The 19,689-nt window shown below is 40.6% G+C and overlaps 8 protein-coding genes across 8 annotated transcripts; all 8 read left to right on the top strand.

Annotated features, from left to right (window-relative positions):
• Positions 1–1,585: 1,585 nt before the first annotated feature.
• ROX1 (Rox1p) lies at positions 1,586–2,752 on the top strand (the record flags this gene model as incomplete). The annotated part of the gene is made up of 1 exon (XM_022821568.1): positions 1,586–2,752. One exon carries the CDS (start codon positions 1,586–1,588, stop codon positions 2,750–2,752), a length of 1,167 nt encoding a protein of 388 aa, XP_022677917.1.
• A 2,184-nt stretch (positions 2,753–4,936) lies between these two features.
• On the top strand, positions 4,937–5,821 carry MRPS5 (mitochondrial 37S ribosomal protein uS5m; the record flags this gene model as incomplete). Its single annotated transcript, XM_022821567.1, has 1 exon — positions 4,937–5,821. The coding sequence occupies one exon, from the start codon at positions 4,937–4,939 to the stop codon at positions 5,819–5,821; it is 885 nt and encodes a 294-aa protein (XP_022677916.1).
• A 429-nt stretch (positions 5,822–6,250) lies between these two features.
• Positions 6,251–7,357, top strand: SHY1 (cytochrome oxidase assembly protein SHY1; the record flags this gene model as incomplete). Its single annotated transcript, XM_022821566.1, has 1 exon — positions 6,251–7,357. The coding sequence occupies one exon, from the start codon at positions 6,251–6,253 to the stop codon at positions 7,355–7,357; it is 1,107 nt and encodes a 368-aa protein (XP_022677915.1).
• Positions 7,358–7,836: 479 nt separating this feature from the next.
• Positions 7,837–8,886, top strand: DAM1 (Dam1p; the record flags this gene model as incomplete). Its single annotated transcript, XM_022821565.1, has 1 exon — positions 7,837–8,886. One exon carries the CDS (start codon positions 7,837–7,839, stop codon positions 8,884–8,886), a length of 1,050 nt encoding a protein of 349 aa, XP_022677914.1.
• Positions 8,887–9,414: 528 nt separating this feature from the next.
• Positions 9,415–10,467, top strand: CTR1 (high-affinity Cu transporter CTR1; the record flags this gene model as incomplete). Its single annotated transcript, XM_022821564.1, has 1 exon — positions 9,415–10,467. The coding sequence occupies one exon, from the start codon at positions 9,415–9,417 to the stop codon at positions 10,465–10,467; it is 1,053 nt and encodes a 350-aa protein (XP_022677913.1).
• Positions 10,468–11,085: 618 nt separating this feature from the next.
• SPT6 (chromatin-remodeling histone chaperone SPT6) lies at positions 11,086–15,468 on the top strand (the record flags this gene model as incomplete). The annotated part of the gene is made up of 1 exon (XM_022821563.1): positions 11,086–15,468. The coding sequence occupies one exon, from the start codon at positions 11,086–11,088 to the stop codon at positions 15,466–15,468; it is 4,383 nt and encodes a 1,460-aa protein (XP_022677912.1).
• Positions 15,469–16,241: 773 nt separating this feature from the next.
• Positions 16,242–17,024, top strand: KLMA_70303 (putative 6-phosphofructo-2-kinase/fructose-2,6-biphosphatase; the record flags this gene model as incomplete). The annotated part of the gene is made up of 1 exon (XM_022821561.1): positions 16,242–17,024. The coding sequence occupies one exon, from the start codon at positions 16,242–16,244 to the stop codon at positions 17,022–17,024; it is 783 nt and encodes a 260-aa protein (XP_022677911.1).
• Positions 17,025–18,088: 1,064 nt separating this feature from the next.
• Positions 18,089–19,375, top strand: YLH47 (Ylh47p; the record flags this gene model as incomplete). Its single annotated transcript, XM_022821560.1, has 1 exon — positions 18,089–19,375. The coding sequence occupies one exon, from the start codon at positions 18,089–18,091 to the stop codon at positions 19,373–19,375; it is 1,287 nt and encodes a 428-aa protein (XP_022677910.1).
• Between the last annotated feature and the right edge of the window lie 314 nt (positions 19,376–19,689).

The raw sequence follows: 19,689 nt of genomic DNA, 5'->3' as shown, positions 1-19,689 counted from the left end.
GGACACTCGGTAGACTAGGTGACTACCCAAACCAGTTGATGCGTTGATGCCAGCGAATACTCTTGTCTATCTATTTTTTTTCCCTGTTTTTGAGATACTTTTACTGCACTCTACCACGAACCCTTCAAAAGGCGCAGTGCAGTGCAAAGGTACTAGCACAAGTTTCAGTTTAAGTGAGATAATCAAGTCACATTGATTTTCCGCACTTCAAATGAAATACAGAAAAAGAGGCATGGTGGTACTTTTTTTTTTTTTGGTAAACAGAAATTCCCGTAGAATCATGCGCTACTGTTACAAAAACTGGACTACCCGTTGTTGTTTGCTATACGTTGCGCTCTGAGTTGCAGTATGACTGCAACACACTCGGATTCGCTTCACTTCGCCTGCTGGACGGTACAGGGCATTTTCTGTCTGTGGACATCAGGATACCAAACAGAACAAAACGCTTGCTTGCTGCTTTGCGTTGCGTTGCGTTGCGTTGCGTTGCGTCGCATTGCCTTTTCTTTCCCATCGTTTTCTAGTGCGGCGTTTTCTAGCAAGGCTTAGTTAAGGCACTCTACTTCCTCTCAGTTCTGATTTCGGTTTGAACCTTTTTTTTTTTCTTCTTCTTCTTCTACAAGTTTCATGTTAGTACTGGTATGCTCTGCAATTATTTTTTTTTTTTTTTGCTTCTTTCCTTCTGCTGTTTCTCCCATAGGCACAGATGTGCGCGCACACGCGCGGGCAGTGGTATGCGCACAGTGGTATGCGCACATACGCACGCAGAAAATGTAAGGTAAAGCAGATTCAAAGGAGCACAATGTGCAGCAAACTAGAATGGACTGAAATCGGTCTGAAATCTACGAAGTGCATCGATTCGCCGCTTCTTCTTTTACTTCTACTACTGTCTGAGCTTGCACTTGGACTTGGGCTTGAGCTTGAGCTTGAGCTTCTTCTGTCAGTTACTATTACTGTTATTCTTTTTTTCCCTCTCTATGCCCTCATTATGTTCTCACTCCGTTTCTCTATATTAAAGAAGGTTCAATAGTGAAGGGAATGACTGAATCGAATCGGTGAGATCAAAGATTGAAGGAAAATTTAGGTTTGGCCGTTTTCTACTGAGTTACTCTGCCTGTTTGTGTGTGCGTGTGCCTTCGGTTGTTTTACTGTGTGTGTGTGTGTGTGTGCTTTTTTTTTTGGCGTTTATATTAAAGCACTATTCCATCCATCCACGTACTCGTAACGTAAGCATCTTTGTACTGCATTGGTACTGCACAATTTTGCTCTTTTGGTATAATAATACCCTTTGTTTCGATATTCGCTTTCTCTCTCTCTTTTTTTTTTTATTGATTTTTCTTCTCTCATTCTATTCCACTTTATTTTATTTTGGTTTAATACCTTTTGTTTCGATATAAGGGCGGTCCTACACTTTTTTGGTGAGACACATACAGCACAGACATTAAGTTTGGTGGGTTTTTTGATCTCACAGTACCATTGAGTAGAAAAGCCAGTTCATAAAGACCCCGGGGCACCAGTATCGATTTCGTTTGGTGAAGTAATTTATATACTGCTATGCATGTTAATGGGCGGGAGTGTAGCAATATCAATGAAAAGAACAAGGCTTCCACCGATATCTCAACTCATTGACCAACTGAACGATGCAGAGAGTGATAATCCAAATGAAAGCGAAGTCAACAGTAGTACTATGAGCCATGGCCATGGCATTGCGGGAGAGGAGTCGAGTGCCAGCACGCAGTCGTACCATTACGCTCTGCCGCTTAGCGGTCGGCCGAGAATAGGCTCGGTTTCGGACGTAGTAGCGTCTCAACATCAGCAGCAGCAACAGCAGCAACAAAAGCATATAGAATCACTTCAAAACATGGGGTTCAGCTTCACAAGCCCAATTGGGCCCAGCATGAACCGGCCTCTGTACAACCTGGGTATTATGCCTGGTGCACAACATCCTAGCGATACTACTACATATTATGTTCCTACACAAGGTGGTCCGTATACGTTGTCGCCTCAGTCGAGCATGGGTCCGTCTCTATCAGCCAATATTGGTGGTTACGCTCCTACAATTACAACGGCTTCAACTTCCGCTGGTAGCAGCAGCGGTATGGTAAAACAGTCTGATGAACAACAACAACAACAACAACAACAACAGCACTTCCAAGTGGTTAATGCCGGCAGCGTGAGTCCCAGTGCACCAATCAAGCGAGAAGATGAGCATGTACACTACTGCACTTGCCAAGATTCGCAACTGGCGACACACCCTCAAACTCAACCACAACAGCAGCATATTCCCAGACCTAGAAACGCATTCATTCTGTTTAGACAGCATTGGCATAGACAAATATTTAATCAAGAAAAGGAGAAAATCAATGCAGATACGAAAGGAGCAGCCTCCAAGTTGGGCTCCTTCCGAGCAAACTCTCAGGCATCAAGAGACATCGGCCAGAGGTGGAGGTCTTTGTCTGATTCCGAAAGACAATATTGGCTCGATTTGGCCAAGCAAGAAAAGGAATGCCATAAAAGGAAGTATCCTGACTACACATATGTACCAACAAGAAAATCTAAACGAAACTCTCACTCAAGCAAAAATGCTACTACAGAGTCGACTTCCTATTCTTCCGCAAGCAACCTTCATAAACAAACACATTGTCCATCATGTAATAGACCTAAAATCCAAAATCAAAATCAAAATCAAAATCAAAATCAAATCCAAAATCAAATTCTAGATCAAAACATAGACCAAACACATAATCAATCCTAAATGTGGTGGGTACCCTATAAAAAGTCTAAACCTATACTAAACCCAGTCCAAAACTAAAAAATCTCATGAACACTACACTACTTACTTCATAACAAAGGAATTGAGCGAAAGAAACAGAAATTTAATATAGACCAAGGGGAGGAGGACGCATCATCACTTCGTAACAGCGATACCTCCCTATGTATCACCTTACGGCATGTGTACAACAACCGGCATACAAACTCCTACTCATTTTCTTCCTCTTCTTCCTTTTTAATTTTTTTTTTTTAGTTTTGGACTAAATGGGGAGGGGGATCGGAAACAGAAACGAAAAGAGTAGATAATAGAAACAATGCAACCCTTTCCTTACACCTTAATCTAAACTAACCTAAACAAAGCGACGAATTTTTGGGCTCATTGACTCTCTCGCTATAGCAGCATTCTCTTTCTAGCACTCTTAGATTTAGCTTGAGAATTTTTGTTTATGTTTACTTTTTTGTTGTGATCCAACAAAAAAACAAGTCTTCCCTTCAGTTCCAGCATCGTCTCCCCCCCCTTACTGCATATTGTACTGTATCTAAGAACGTAAGTCTTATGTGTGTACTACCGTATCTCCGTCATTTAGTACCGGAAAAAAAAAAGTCATTTACTTTTTCGCACTTCCCTTTTCGAACCTCCACAGATCATTGTTGTAGTAGAAAACGCTCACCACTCACTTACTACTACTGTACATGCTTGTTGTATAATAAATTCATGTATGCCTGCATTTTATTTACCTTTTCACGCAGGCACGCACGCGTCTATTGTCTATCAGTGAAGAGGGGTGCCTTTATTTCGTGCGAACAACTATTATTGTTATTGTTTTTTTTTGTTTCTCACAAGGCTTGTGGGACAATTGATTTACAAGCCTTGCTAAGAAACGGGCGCACGCCTTTTTCCACTATAGTGTGAATGTGCATTTTATACGACGTTAATACTGTATTTTTTTTGGTTTCTTTGTTTATTTTTTTTTTTTTGAATTTCGCCGTCAAAAGCCGCTTGGACGAATTCAATGCATATGCACCTATATGGTATCGTGCCAACTTTTGTTTCACCTTTCGCGCCAAATCGAAAAAAAAAAAAAAAAAATATTATATCTTTGACTTTTTCCTGCGGGAGAAAACCTTAAACGGCTTTATGCGCATCATGTGACTGGAACGCACAGAAACGGCCGGAGGTATCTATGCGGATAGACAGTTCAAGCATAAAAAGGTTACATACTTCAAGTCCCAGTATTGTGTGTGGTTTTGTCCCTCCTTTTTGTGCGTCGGAGATTTCTGTAAAAGAGCTGTTGCCTCTCATTCTGCTCTGAATCAGGCAATGTGCTAGACCACTGAAATAAAAGGACTACAATTCCATGGAGCTCTAGATACCAAACAATTGAGTACTTACTGTTTGCTCGGTATGTGGAAAAACGTAACCCATTATGGACGCGTGTAAGAAGTGCCCATTGTAAAACTCTTTCTCCCCTGTGCAGAGGACTATTTCCGCGCTTGCAGAGAATGCGGCTCTTATAAACAGTATAGACAGAGACATCAAAAAGAAAACATAGGCTGATCAGAGCAAATAAATAGATACACAGGAAGACGGGGGTGGAGTAAGTAGCAAATGTAGCAGCACTTGAAGCTGTCTTCTTTGTTTCGTTCACGGGGCTTTTTTCTTGTCCTTGTTCTTCTACGAAGTGTTGTGGTATATAGGCAATTTACAGCACACGCGTGCGTTCGGCGTGAATCTCTTTCCAGATCTAGGATTTGAACTGAGCCCCGCTTTTTCTTCAGTCACGTGATCGGGAGCTTTTCATGTTTGTTTAATTTTCAATTTTTACATTTTATTTTTTTTCGCTCTTTAACAAATAAAATTTTTTTTTTTTTTTTCAGGTTTTCCATTGTCTTGTTCGATCATCACGTTGTACGATCTCATACGCAGGTATTTTCTCTTTCTTTGTCCTAGGCATTGGTCTTCCTCTCTAATTCACAATAATATCACAGCTTTTACCATATTTTGAAAAATTTCAGAATTTCAGCTTTTAAACGGTAATAGAGAGATAGCTAGTGTCGATAGGTTAAGTTGATGTCGGCTAGGCTTGCTATATAGGTCTACAGTTATACCGGAACCGGAACAGTGTGCTAGATTTGGGCCAGCGTACCACTACAGCATCTATACAAAATGTTCGTCCGTTGTTTCTCGAGCACTGCTCGTACCCTTCAGCAGGACCTATTGAAGAAATACTACTCGCCAGAGCTACTCAAATCTATCTCAATTGCAGAGAAGGTGATCCCTGAGAATGTCGAGTTCAAGCCCCAGACAAATGTAGAGTTCTCGCCTCCATACTTGGACAACTTTGCGACGCTTCATCCTTACTGGGATTACAAGCCAAACTCACCACATTTGCATTCCGGCTCATCTTCAGTCTTCGTACAACAGTTGGAAAAACATCCGGATTTGACCCCACCAGTGGGATCGTACACCCAGACTGAGGGTAGATCTGAGGTTCAGAACATTGCCAATGGTATTCAACTTCAAACGGGCTTTGACGCACAACATATTTCCAGGAAACTAGTGATGAAGCCATTGATATTGAAGATGGTGTCTAACCAAACGGCCAAGGGTAAGATTCCCTCTTTCTACTCGTTAGTTGTGGTGGGTGACAAGAACGGTATGGTTGGTATCGGTGAGGGTAAATCGCGTGAAGATATGGCGGAGTCTATCAAGAAGGCGCACTGGGATGCTGTCAGAAACTTGAAAGAAGTGCCAAGATTTGAAAACAGAACTATATTCGGTGACATCGACTACAGATACCACGGTGTAAAACTATTTTTAAGAGCAGCCAAGCCAGGTTCGGGTCTAAGAGTAAACCATGTTATTTACGAAATATGTGAATGTGCAGGTATTAAGGATCTAAGTGCTAAAGTTTACAAGAGTAGAAACATTATGAATATTGCCAAGGGTACTTTGGAAGCAATCACCAAGTCACAGAAATCTCTAGACGAAATTGCTCTTGGTAGAGGTAAGAAGATTGTTGATGTGAAGAAAATTTATTATTCTGCTTAATCTTTTCCGTAGGCAAGCACACTCACACAAACTCAAACACAAACACACACACACACACCCATAGCAGATAACGAGTATTGGTCGCTTGAATATTATTCTCGAGTCAAGAAGGTGTTGGCGCTTTTGCAACCCTGTGATCAGCACCATGTTGTGTAGCTCTACTATTCCTTGTACATATTAATATCCATATATATATAATAAACTTTTCTATCACGTGATACAAACCTTCTCTGTTATTTTTTATTTTTCTGTCGGGGATATTTCATTAAATGACATTCAGGTTGCGTTGTGTGTATTTCAATATCGATTCATACTTAAACCACTAGAAATAGTTGATGAAACGTACAGCATAAAAGGGTTTTGTCTATCGTAACTGGATTTATATCGATATCACAGTGAGAAGTTAGGAATATACATACATATTGGCAAATGTTCCGTCTTATCACGCCAAAACCTTCGACCTTTTTGAGGGTAAGGCCTGTTAAAAGGCTTTACAGTACAGTCAAAACTTCTACCGTTGATTGGAAGCCAATCAAGACAAAGAAGACACCATATGAAGGGTATCAAAAGAAGGAATCGACATTTACAAGGAATATCTTTTTGGGGTTGATGATTGCTATGCCAGTTATTTCTTTCTATTTGGGTACCTGGCAATTGAGAAGGTTGAAATGGAAAACTAATCTTATTGCTTCCTGTGAAGACAAACTTACCTACGACCCCATCCCTCTACCAAAACATTTTACTCCGGACATGTGCGAAGATTGGGAATACCGTAAATGTACTGTTACTGGTAGATTCTTGCACGATGAAGAGATTTTTGTTGGTCCTCGTGTGAGAAAAGGTACTAAGGGATATATCCTTTACACTCCGTTTATCAGGAAAGACACGGGTGAGAGAATATTAATTGAACGTGGATGGATTGCAGAAGAGAAATTGGTTCCATCCTCTCGTACTCTAAGACATTTATCTCTGCCTGAAGGTGACAATGTCACAGTTACTGTTTTGGTTCGTGCTGCCAAGGATTTAACGTCTTTGCAATGGGAGAAAGAGGATAGAGACACTAGATTATGGCAAGTCTTGGATATCAAAGACATGACTGCTGCCACAAACACTGCTCCTATTCATTTCCAGGCCTTGTATGATTTAAAGGACCATCATTGGGAAGAAGAAGATAATACTGCTGAAAGCACAACCGCAGATGACAATCACTCCTCATGGAAGTTTTGGTCCAAGAAAAAGAACAACAGCGATAGCAAAACTGAAAAACTGGAAACGAAACAAACAACTGAGCATAAATTAGACGATGATTCGATTGAGTTTGACGAGTTTCAATTCGCAAAAGCTGGTGTCCCTATTGGGAAAATCCCCAAGATTGACTTGAAAAATAATCACTTACAATATTTAGTTACATGGTATGGGTTGTCGCTACTATCAAGTATTTTCTTAGTTATCGCTTTGAGACGTGGTCGTGGTTCTGCGATGTCTCAAGAACAGATAAAGAGACACAAGTTAAAGCATGCCAAGAGATTTATGTGATAATTTCTTAGCAATATTGTAACAGAGAAAATTAAAAGCGGAACCGTACACAGCTTGGGAACAGGCATACTTGTAAATACTAAAATGGCTTGATGACCATTCTTATATATCCACGTATATAATAGTGCTTGTTAGGCTAACGCTTCGGCCTGCTTTTATGCGTATTAATATATAGTTATAATAAACATTCATTCATTTATCGTAGACAATTCTGTCGCCAAAGAAAGAGCTTTTGTTTCAAATATTTCTAGTGGAAAAAAACGTAAACAAAACAAAACTAAACATCACCAACTCTTTAAGGTGCAGCACGAAGAGGGAAAAAGGTATCTGAACGGCTCTGAGCGGCTTTTGTCTAGTATACACAAGCAACTTGTAAGGGCAAATCCACTCTTCCCTTTTCATTGCACCACCCAAAAAAGGGTGTTAACCCCAGCTTTTACACAGAGATCATTTATTAAAGATATACACCTATCGGAAAGATGTCGCATAGACCAAACACACCTCAGCGAGATAGACCGACCGAATACAGATTATCGCTATCATCCAATCCTAGTTCGAGGCGATCCAGTCTAGGGACGAGTCAACGTGATCAACAGGCATCCAACCAAACAATGATCGACAAATATGTTTTTCCTCAATTACGAGAATTATCCGACTCGATCGTTACACTTGATAGCAACATGACTCACATGAACTTCATTCATGAATCGATTACAGATTTGAACGAATCATTGAGTGCGCTTCTCTACGGTTTGATGTGTAACTCGTGGTGCGTTGACTTTCCAAAGATTTCCCATGATACTGCACACGAATTGAAGTTGGTTCAGAAATTAGAAGAATTAAAACAAGAAAAGTTGCGTCTACTGGCCAAACTAAAGCCTGAGAGTGTAAGTTCGAAGTCTGCAGTACCCTCTTCTATACAATCAATCAGCAAGAGGGGCAGTCAGCTTCCAACAAGTAGTTTGAATACAAATCGGAATACAAATACAATGATGCTAAAAAATAACGAAGACGGTAGACCTACCAATCAAAAAGGAGCACATGATGAAAATGACAATAATAACGACGACGATGATGACGACAACACGGCGGCTTCGTTCGTATCGAATCCTACAACATTCAGGTCCCAAATCCCTAATCCCACATCAACAACGTCATCATCCGTACCTCATCGACCAATGTTCAACGAAAAACCAAATCAAACATCGTCTAGGATCAGGAGACAATCGATATTACACCAAATACGTAACAGCACAGGTCCCTCCATCAACAATGCTGCATCTACGAATCCAAATTCAAACACTCAAAGAAAAAGATCATTAGCTGTAAGTGCTAAAAGAATACCCTCCCAGGCGGGCCCATCTGCATCTGCCATCATTTCTACGAACAACAATACCAAGAGTAACACCGAAAATAATCAAAAAAATGGCATATCAATATCGGGCCCTGGAAATAGATTTCGCACCCCGCGACCAAGACAACGAACATATCAGAGTAAAGACTTGTCTAGCAGACCACCTTTCAGATAGTCTTGGACAAAAAACGCATATTGCGAGGTTTATAACAGTACATAAAAGCTAGAAAACCGTTGTAACACTGAAAACAACAAATCCTAATAATACTCTCACATTGTTACTTTGAGCAATTACTTTGATGATAAATAACAGGTGCTGAAAAGTGCCTGTACATCCCCAGACTAATATTCAAATAGCTGTGCTCTCTTTTTATTTTTTTTTTCTCTCTTTCTCTCTTCGTTTTTCTTGTTGTAATGTACTCACGCTCTTAAAGAGCATATTGAGCAAATAAAGTATTCGTATGAGAAAAAAACGAGTTGATTTAAAGGCAAGTGAAGCAGCACGAGGAAGAGGTGCGTTGGAATATCTTTCCCGGACTTTATATAAAGAGATGTCAGTCTAGCGGTATCGAGTGTTTATTTCGGTGTCTTGGCCTTTTCTAAGGTAGTGCTGTGATTGAATGCAACACAATACTGTCCTGAGGTAAACGAGAAGACGACAAGAAGCCCATTGACAATTGACAATTGAACAATCAAGATGAATATGCATGCAGGGGATTCTTCTGTTACTGCCACCATGTCTATGGCCATGTCTAGTGCTAGTGCAACTGGTATGGGCGGTATGAGTGGTATGAGTGGTATGAGTGGTATGAGCATGTCGGGCACTGCTACGTCTGCAATGGCTATGAGCATGTCGAGTAGTGCTACAGCCAGTGCAACTGGTATGAGTGGCATGAGTGGCATGAGTGGCATGAGCGGTATGGGCGGTATGAGTGGCATGAGCAGCGGTGATTCAATGCCTGGGATGAATTCGTACCTAACCAGAAAATACATGAACTATCCTGTGCTTTTCAAGCATCTAAATGCGTCAAACCGCGGACAAGCGTTTGGGATATTTGTGCTAATCGTTGCTGTTGCATTCGTATACAAGGCATTGCTATTCCTAAGCTGGTACTTGGAATTGGAATGGTTCAAGAGAAGCACCACTCCCGAGGACCAGGACGTTGATGAGGCCACTGGTAAGAAGATCGCATATACTGTACAGGATTTAGAACTGCAAAAGCAGTTCTTGCCTACCAGTTTCAGCAAATTCATGTTCAATGTGTTTGCACCAAACTGGATCGATTTTCTCCATGACTTGATCCGTCTCTTAATCACATTCGCCTCTACCATGTTCATCTACATGTTAATGCTTGTCGCTATGACGTACGTGTTGACATATATCTTCGCTGTTATCCTTGGTTTGTCTCTAGCTGAGATCTTCTTCAACAGAGTCAAGATCAACCTCTTGAAGGCACGCGAACTCAAAAAGGAATGGGAAAGACGCTTCAAGCTGTGCCAATGCGCGCCAGCGCCAAATGCCGGCTCGTCCTATGAAGATGACGATGGCCAATCGTCCACCACCAGTAAAGCTACCCTTGACGGTACAGAAAAGAACAGAAACTCTACCAGCAAGGCTCCAAAGGTCGGCTGCTGCTGCGGTAGCGACGAAGATCCTCAAGATGAGGCCGAAAGAAACATCCGCAGTATTGCAACCCAAAAGGAACAGGCCGGAAACATGAACGTCGACCTTCTCCCAGCTGACAACGTGATATAGAGGAGAGCAAAATAAATAAAAAAAAAACCAAAAAAGTTAGTTTTCCTAATGCAAAACATTCTCTTGTCGATATAATCTTTTACTAAATGTTCTTGCAGTTACATAACGTTAATAATAATTTTAATAATAATAATAATAATAATAATAATAATAATAATAATAATAATAATAATAATAATAATAATAATAATAATAATAATAATAATAATAATAATAATAATAATAATAATAATAATAATAATAATAATAATAATAATAATAATAATAATAATAATAATAATACTAATTTTATACTGACGATCCTGACATAGTAAGAGTGTCACGTGCCTTTAAAAACGTGTCAAGAATTTTTTTTTTTCATTTTTAATTTCAATTTTTTTTTTTTATTTTCTGCTCAAGTGGTAGAGTTTATCATTTCATACGTGTTGAAAAGTTACCTTGCTTGAAAAAAATTGGAAGGCGGGATATTATTGTTCAATGCTAAATAGTGTTTATGATATATTGGACAACACATTTGTAAAAAAAGAAGGAGGGAGAAAAGAAGATCTGTGAGGCTAGAGGATCTTTTGAGGGCCAATTGGTGAGACTTTTAGTTGCAGCAATAGCCTGAGAGAAACTATGTCAGATAAGGAGGACGGCCATGCTACAGGGGTTGAGCTAAAGGCTGAACAAAGAGCTGAGGAGCCAGTAGTGGAGGATGATGTGAATGGACAAGGAGCACCTAGTGATGAAGAAGAAGGAGACGATGTTTTTGATTCTAGTGAGGAGGATGATGATCTGGACAATGATGAGGAGGAGGCTCAAAAAGTTAGAGAAGGGTTTATTGTGGACGATGATGACGAGGATGAAGATGAAGATGGGGATGGAGTAGAGAGTGGTGTTAAGAAGAAAAGAAGAAAGAGACGTGCTCGTGAAGAAGAAAACGATGCTTTGGATGAGGACGACTTAGACTTGTTGATGGAGAATGCTGGTTACAAGCGTCCATCTGAGTCTGAGGCCTCTAAACAGCGTGGTAAGTTGAAGAGGTTAAAGAGAGTTGGTGAAGAAGGAGAGGAATCAGGTTCTGTGGAGCCTGAATCTGGACATGCTAGCAGTAACAAGTTGGATGACTTTTTCTCTGAGGATGATGAGGAGGATGAAGGCATGGAAGACGACGTTTCTAGACGTGCATCTAGTCGGAAGAAGGTTGATAAGGAAGTGACACTAGCCGATGATATGGACGACTTCATAGAAGAAGACGAGTTTTCCGATGAAGATGAAGAGGCTAGGAAACAGAGAATTGCCGAAAAGAAGAGGATGAAGGAGCAGAGATTAGTTCAGCCAGCACAGATCACCGGGTTATCGCCAGATAAAGTGGATGAGATGTTTGAAGTTTTCGGTGATGGTCACGACTACGACTGGGCGCTTGAGTTAGAGAATGAAGAAGAACTGGACAGAGTAGACGAGTCTTCCGAGAATGAACAAGGTGATGATGACGAATTCGCTACGGAAGCCAAGAAAAAGAAGAAGCTCACCCTTCAGGATATCTACGATTTGCAAGACTTGAAGAAGAACTTGTTGACTGAGGAAGATATGCAGATCAGAAAAGCAGATATTCCGGAAAGATATCAAGAACTAAGAACAGGTTTGAAAAACTACGGTAAGCTATCTCCAGAAGATATCGAGTTGGAGAAAAACTGGATCAGTGACAAAGTCGCTGTTGACAAGAATTTCGATGCGGACTACGATACCACTGAATTCAAAGATGCCATTGGAAATGCCATCAACTTCATTCAACAGGAAAACCTTGAGGTATCCTTCATCTATGCTTACCGTCGTAATTACATCTCCTCAAGAAACAAAGATGGCTTCGTTCTAATCGAAGACGACTTGTGGGATATTGTCTTTTACGATATTGAATTCCATAGTATTATCTACAAGAGAGACTATGTCAAGACCTTCTATCAGAAACTTGAACTAAAAGACCCTATTGTGGATGAATATTTCAGCAATCAAACAATGACCGAGTTGAACTCGCTACAAGACATTTACGACTACGTTGAATTCAAATACGCCCAAGATATCAACGATGTATTATTATCCGCTCAACAAGATGCAGCATCTAAAAAGCATTTGAAAAACTCTAGTTATGAAAAATTCAAAACAAGTGCACTTTACCAAGCTGTTAATGATATCGGAATCACTGCTGAGCAAGTTGGTGAGAACATCAGTGCAGAGCATCAACTTCACCCAGTGGTTGATCACCCTTCATTGAAACCAAGTGACTCTGTCGCTCAGATTCTTGAAGGTCCAGAAGCAAAGGATTTGCAAATCTTTTCTCAAAACCCTAAGTTAGCCCTAGAAACTATTGAAAAGTATTATGCACTAGAATTATCCAAGAATCCAAAGGTGAGACAAAAAATCAGAGACGATTTCTACAAATATTACATCGTTGATGTTGCTTTGACTTCTAAAGGTAGACAGGAAATCCAAAGAGGCTCTCCATACGAAGATATCAAGTACGCTATAGGGAGAACACCTGCTCATTTCCGTTCGGAACCAGATGTTTTCTTGCGTATGCTTGAAGCTGAATCTTTGCATTTATTAAACATTCAGATTCACGTTTCATCACAAGACCAATATACCAACCATCTTTTCCAAACTTCTCTAGAGACCAGTAATACTTCTGAGATTGCTGTAGAATGGAATGCTTTCAGAAGACGTGCTTTCGATTCTGCATTAAACAAAGTATTCTCGGATGTCAGTCAAGAAATTAAGGATGAATTGAAAAAGACTTGTCAACGTTTAGTTACTAAATCCGTACGTCATCAATTCATGTTCAAACTTGACCAGGCTCCATTTATTCCAAATCCAAAAGATCCAAAAATCCCAAGAGTGCTCACAATTACTTGCGGTCAAGGTAAATTCGGTTCTGATGCAATCATTGCAGTATATTTGAACAGAAAAACAGAATACGTGAGGGACTACAAAATCGTAGAGAATCCATTCGATAGAAAAGAACCAGAGTTATTTGAGAACGCGCTAGATGAGATTATCCAGCACTGTCAACCTAACGTTATCGGTATCAACGGTCCAAACCCAAGTACTCAAAGATTGTACAAGAAGATTCAAGAAGTGGTTCAAAAGAAACAAATCGTGGACAACAGGGGATTTAACGTTCCAGTTATCTATGTCGAAGATGAGATTGCTGTTCGTTATCAATCTTCGCAACGTGCAGCACAAGAATTCCCTAGCAAACCTACCTTGGTCAAATATTGTATTGCGTTGGGTCGTTATATCCACTCACCTTTGTTGGAATATGCAAACCTAAGTGAGGAAGAACTATTATCGTTGTCAATTCACAACCATCAATCACTATTACCAAGGGACCTCTTTTTGCAAGCATTAGAAACGTCATTTGTTGACATTGTAAACTTGGTCGGTATTGAAGTGAACAAGGCAACAGATAACCCATACTACGCTAAGGCTCTACGTTATATTGCTGGCTTTGGGAAACGTAAGGCTGCTGATTTCTTGGAGTCCCTACAGAGATTGAATGAACCATTGTTAGCTCGTCAACAATTGATTACTCATGATATCTTAACCAAAACGATTTTCATGAATTCTGCTGCATTTTTGTACATATCCTGGAATGAAAAGAATCAACGTTACGAAGACTTGGAACACGACCAACTTGATGGTACCAGAATCCATCCAGAAGATTACCATTTGGCCACTAAGGTTGCTGCAGATGCATTGGAATTCGATCCAGATGCAATTGCAGAGAAGGAAGAACAAGGTACAATGAGTGAATTCATTGAATTGCTAAGAGAGGACCCTGATCGTAGGTCTAAACTAGAGTCATTGAACCTTGAATCATACGCTGAAGAGCTTGAAAAGAACACAGGTCAAAGAAAGTTGAACAACTTAAACACAATCGTCTTGGAACTCTTGGATGGCTTTGAAGAATTAAGAAACGACTTCCACCCACTACATGGTGACGAAGTATTCAAGAGTTTAACAGGAGAATCAGAGAAGACCTTCTTCAAGGGTTGTATCATCCCTGTTAGAGTCGAAAGATTCAGACACAATGACATATATGGTGTCACAAACTCGGGTGTCGAATGTATTGTTAATGCTCAACGACACCTTGGTGCTCAATTAAAGAGACCAGCTGAGGAAGTTTACGAAATTGGTAAGACTTATCCAGCCAAGGTCATTTACATCGACTATGAAAACATCAGTTGTGAAGTTTCTCTATTAGAGCATGACATCAGAAGGCAATATGTTCCAATTCATTATAGTAAGGATCCAAGCATTTGGAACGTCGAACAAGAAGCTAAGGATCAAGAGGTTGAAAAAAGGCTTGCATTGGAGGAAGCAAGGGCAAAGAGAACACATCGTGTTATCAACCATCCTTACTACGGTAACTTTACTGGTCCTCAAGCAGAAGATTATTTGAGAAGTAGAGAACGTGGTGATTTTGTCATTAGACAATCTTCTCGTGGTGATGATCATCTAGCGATTACCTGGAAATTGGATAAGGACTTGTTCCAACATGTCGATATCTTGGAAAAGGATAAAGAAAATCCACTTGCTCTAGGTAAGACCCTAATAGTTGAAGACCAAAAGTATCACGATTTGGATCAAATCATCGTAGAGTACTTACAAAACAAGGTAAGACTACTCAACGAAATCACATCTAATGAGAAATTCAAAAAGGGTACCAAGAAAGAAGTCATCAAGTTCATTGAGGACTACTCGAAGGTGAACCCTAACAGATCCGTGTACTATTTCAGTTTCAACTACGAACACCCTGGTTGGTTCTACTTAATGTTCAAGATCAATGCCCAATCACAGCTATACGTATGGAACGTCAAGCTAACGCACACTGGGTTCTTCTTGGTTAACTATAACTACCCAACTGTCATCCAACTCTGTAATGGTTTCAAGACTCTATTAAAGTCTAGTAGCAGAGCAAAGACTCAGGACAACAATACAGGTGGCTACTACGGGTATTAGTTGCTGTGTATCTAGAATTGTACCTTTAGAAAAAAAGAGATTAATTAAATAAGTAAAAGACCATGTAAACAATTGTTTTCCCATTTGTATATTAGCAAAAGAAGGCACTTTCCATTCATCCAAGCCATTATGACTAAATACTACAAACAATGAATCCTCTCTCGAGTCATGAAGAATTTCGTCATCTTCAGCCGTTCTTCCATTTTACCATTGCATGCATGATCTTGACTTTTCCATTTTGCAGCAAAAAACCAAGAAAATGAAATAAAAAAAAAAAAAAAAAAAAAAAAAAAGGCTGAATGACAACATGCATTCTTTGAGTCATCTGGTCATGTAAAGAAATCCGGAGAAGTCATCACAAGAGTGTGGATTGAGTTATTTTGATCATTTGCCAGACTCGAGGTGTTAATAGTTACCATTGCCAGTGGCATGCAAAAGTATATAAAACGTTGTGTATACTAGATAGTTTAGCTTTGTTAGGTAATAATGAGTGTCACAATGAATGTTCAAGTTATAGAAACGCATAGTGCATTTCTTACTGAACACGTCAAACAAGTTCGATTTCTAGGACTAAAATAATTGGAGAAGAACAACATTTCTTAGCTTCAGCCTAAGATAACAAAACTTGGTTTAAACAGCGTGCGTGCCTGTCATTTATAAAAACGAGCAGAGCAACACGCAAATAGGTCTTACTATAATAACAATTGTACATCAAGAAAGTTGACAAGAACAGCTTAAGCGAACTAAACACTCAAGAAAAAATACCGCTAGCCATGAGCATACAGAACCACCTTTCACAAGGTACGAAAACCGTAATTGTGATGGTAGGTCTACCGGCCCGCGGGAAGTCCACCATTGCAGAACAAATATGTCGATGTGACCCCAAACACTCTCGGATATTCAATGCTGGTCAAAAAAGACGCCAATTGGAAAGAGCTGGTACGGATGCCAGTCTTGAGCTAAAGGAGCAGATATTTGACATGGCTGACCCTGGGTGTGTGGAGACGAGAGACGAAATTGCCATGCGCACCTTGGTAGAATTGCTTGACTGGTTGCAAGAGAGCGATAATCACAAGATCGGAATCTTTGACGCTACAAACTCCACTCTGAAAAGGCGAAAGCTTATCCTGAGCACCTTAGAGGAGCGTGCCACCACCATGCCTCTAAATTTCGTCTTCCTCGAGGTCATTGTTGACTCGAAAGACATTTTAGAAGAACATCTGTACTGGAAGGTACGGCACTCTGACGACTACAAACATCTCAGCGACAAAGACTGGTGCTTGTCCGACTTCCAATCGCGAATGAGACAATATGAAGCAGTGTACGAGACAATTGACGACCAAGAAATCAGCGCATATCAAAAGAGCATGGAACGCCCATTTTCGATCTCGATACTCAAGGTAAGAAACAGATTCGACCAGTGCTTCTTCTACGGCGAAGAAGCGCCAGCGTTTATACACTATATGCTTTTTGCATGGAGGCGCAGGCGGTTTCTAGAAACACGTAGACACCTCGCAACCCTCAGGGATCCCAGAGAGATGATAGTTCGTGTGTAGCATATATATGTATGTATTAACTGGATTAAACTCAGTCGCATAAACTTTGTCACATGACCACAATATCACGTCTCTACTAACTGTGCCAGTTTTCCCGAATTTACACGTTGCCCAATAAAGACTAGAACATTCCTCAAGGCAAACTGTCTAAACAAAACGGGTGTATGTACCAAAATACTCCCCCCCTGCCCCCTTATCCAAAGATATAAAAGGGAAGACGTAATACCCAGTCGCTGTCCTACACATAAGACACTAAATACCTACTTAAACGAGCAGTTCGCGATGCAGGTGAAGCGAACCCATTGTTCCTAACCAAACCTCTCTGCACAAATGAGAAACCAATCTCCCGGGTTGACGCTGTCCTACCCAAAAACTATAGATTCAGCTCCATAGGCGTTCCCTCTCCGGAGTATCCTATACTTATCCAATAATTATCCACTATCCAAAGAAACGACAATACTAAAGGCCGCGCTTCGGTCCGTTTTCCGGGTAATAGCCACCCGCGGCATTCCAGTTTTCTTTTTGGGAGGAAGAAAGAAAAAAACACACAAAATTGTCGGAATCCGGTGACGAAAGCGCGTGTGTCCGGGTAACAGGCCGATACACGGCTTTGTAACTCCGCCTTGAGCCGTTTTTTCATTTTTCGAGAACAGGTCGAAGAATGCGTAGTAGCTCCGGAATCTTCAACAAAAAATCGCTAGGGCCTTTTTTTTTTTTGGTTTTTTGGCTGGTAAGGGCAGGGTAGGTAGGACAGGGCTTACTATATTTATGAAATAAAGTGAAAAAAGTCGATGAGGTTTGGCTTGAGTTTAGAAAGAAAGGACACTTTTAGAAGGCATTGATAGTGTTAGATATTAAGTAACTTAGCGTTGCTAATTGTTAGTTGTTTTAGCTTGCGAAACTCGGTGTGTTTGTTGGAATTAACACGTGTGTGTGAAATAAGACAGAGAAGAGATTGATTGGGTTTAATAGCGATGAGGTATCAATTAAGAACGGTTTCGGTGGCTCGTGGGCTGCTGATTTCGAGCAGGACGAGACATTTGGGGCCTGTGAGTTATATTCCAATGCGTTTGTACTCGGAGGGTAAAAATGCTGAGGAAAAGGTACAACAAGCTGGGCAGCAGCAGCAACAACAGAAGTCCGCAACAGTAACGGCTGTACAGAAACCGGCACAAACGACGCTGCCGGCTAAGAAAGAAGCAGAGCCAAAGTTGTCTCTTTGGGGCAAGGTGAAGCACGAAGCACAACATTACTGGGACGGTACGAAGTTGTTGGGTCTTGAGGTGAAGATTGCGATGCGTTTGGTGATGAAGATGTCAGCCGGGTACGAATTGTCGCGTAGAGAAAAGATCCAGCTAAAGAGAACCACACAAGATATGATCAGGTTGGTTCCATTCAGTGCGTTTGTCATTGTGCCATTTGCTGAGTTGCTGCTTCCTATTGCATTGAAGCTTTTCCCAAACCTTTTGCCATCGACTTATGAGTCCAAGAAGGACAAGCAGACGAAGCTTGAGAGCTTGAGAAAGACCAGATCTGTTATGTCTAAGATTATGAAAGAGAACAAGTCGCATTTCAAGCCAAACAACATCACAGAAGAGCAAAAGTTGGTGTTCAACAATTTCTATAAGCACGTCAGAGAGACCGGTGAGCCAGAGTCCCGTGAACAGCTCATTCAAGTTGCCCGTCTCTTTACCGATGACACAGTCTTGGATAACATAACGAGACCACATTTGGTGGCCATTGCCAAGTACATCAACTTGCAACCATTCGGTACCGATGTCATGTTGCGTTACCGTATCCGTTACAAGATGTTGGAGTTGAAGAAGGATGACTTGGCAATCTACTACGAAGGTGTCGAGTCTCTTGATGCCATTGAGTTACGTACTGCTTGTGCGTCTAGAGGTATCAGAAACTTGAACGTCGAAGAAAGTGTCTTGCGTGACAACTTGAGAATCTGGTTGAACATGAGGTTGAAGGACAAGATTCCATCCACTTTGCTAATTATGGCCACTGCCTACACATACGGTGATATCGGCTCCAAGAAGACTTTGTACGATGCATTGTGCGATGTTCTTTCCGGTATCCCAGACGAATTGTACCACGAAGTTAAGGTCAATGTTGTGGAAGAATCATCTGCCACTAACAAGTCTAAGATGGCACAACTAAAGGAACAAATGGAAATTATGAAGGAAGAAGAACAGCAAGAAAAGGATGCTGTTGTCAGAGTGAAGGATGAGCTAAGTTTAGATGAGGTCGATGCCAAGACTGTGAACCAATCTTCTGAAGCCAAAAAGGAATCCGATGCTCGCGCTGAACAAGAGGAGGCAAAGGAGAAAAAGAAGGATATTTAGGATGATGACGTCGTTATTGTAGCTTTTTTTTTTCCTCCTTCCTGCATAAGAATCCCTTTGATTCTTGCTTACCAGTCTGCCTATATTCATTCCTATATTCCATCGTTCTCCCCGCATTATTCTTATTTTTTTTGACGAGTTGAAACGATGATTTAAAATAAATCAAAGGGAAAAAGAGAGTAAGTAGCTCTCTTTTATTTCCCTTTCTCTTAAGATATGATGATGTTTTTAATGAGCATGGGGATCCCCGCTCCTTGTCTTAATTTGTAAAGAATAAGGTCAGCCGCCCCTAACCCACTATATTCAATTCTTCA

Source organism: Kluyveromyces marxianus, chromosome 7 (genome assembly GCF_001417885.1).
Source record: "Kluyveromyces marxianus DMKU3-1042 DNA, complete genome, chromosome 7".
Classification (NCBI taxonomy): Eukaryota; Fungi; Ascomycota; class Saccharomycetes; order Saccharomycetales; family Saccharomycetaceae; genus Kluyveromyces; species Kluyveromyces marxianus.
The sequence above is the reverse complement of the archived record's forward strand: the minus strand, read 5'-3'. Positions and strand labels throughout refer to the sequence as shown.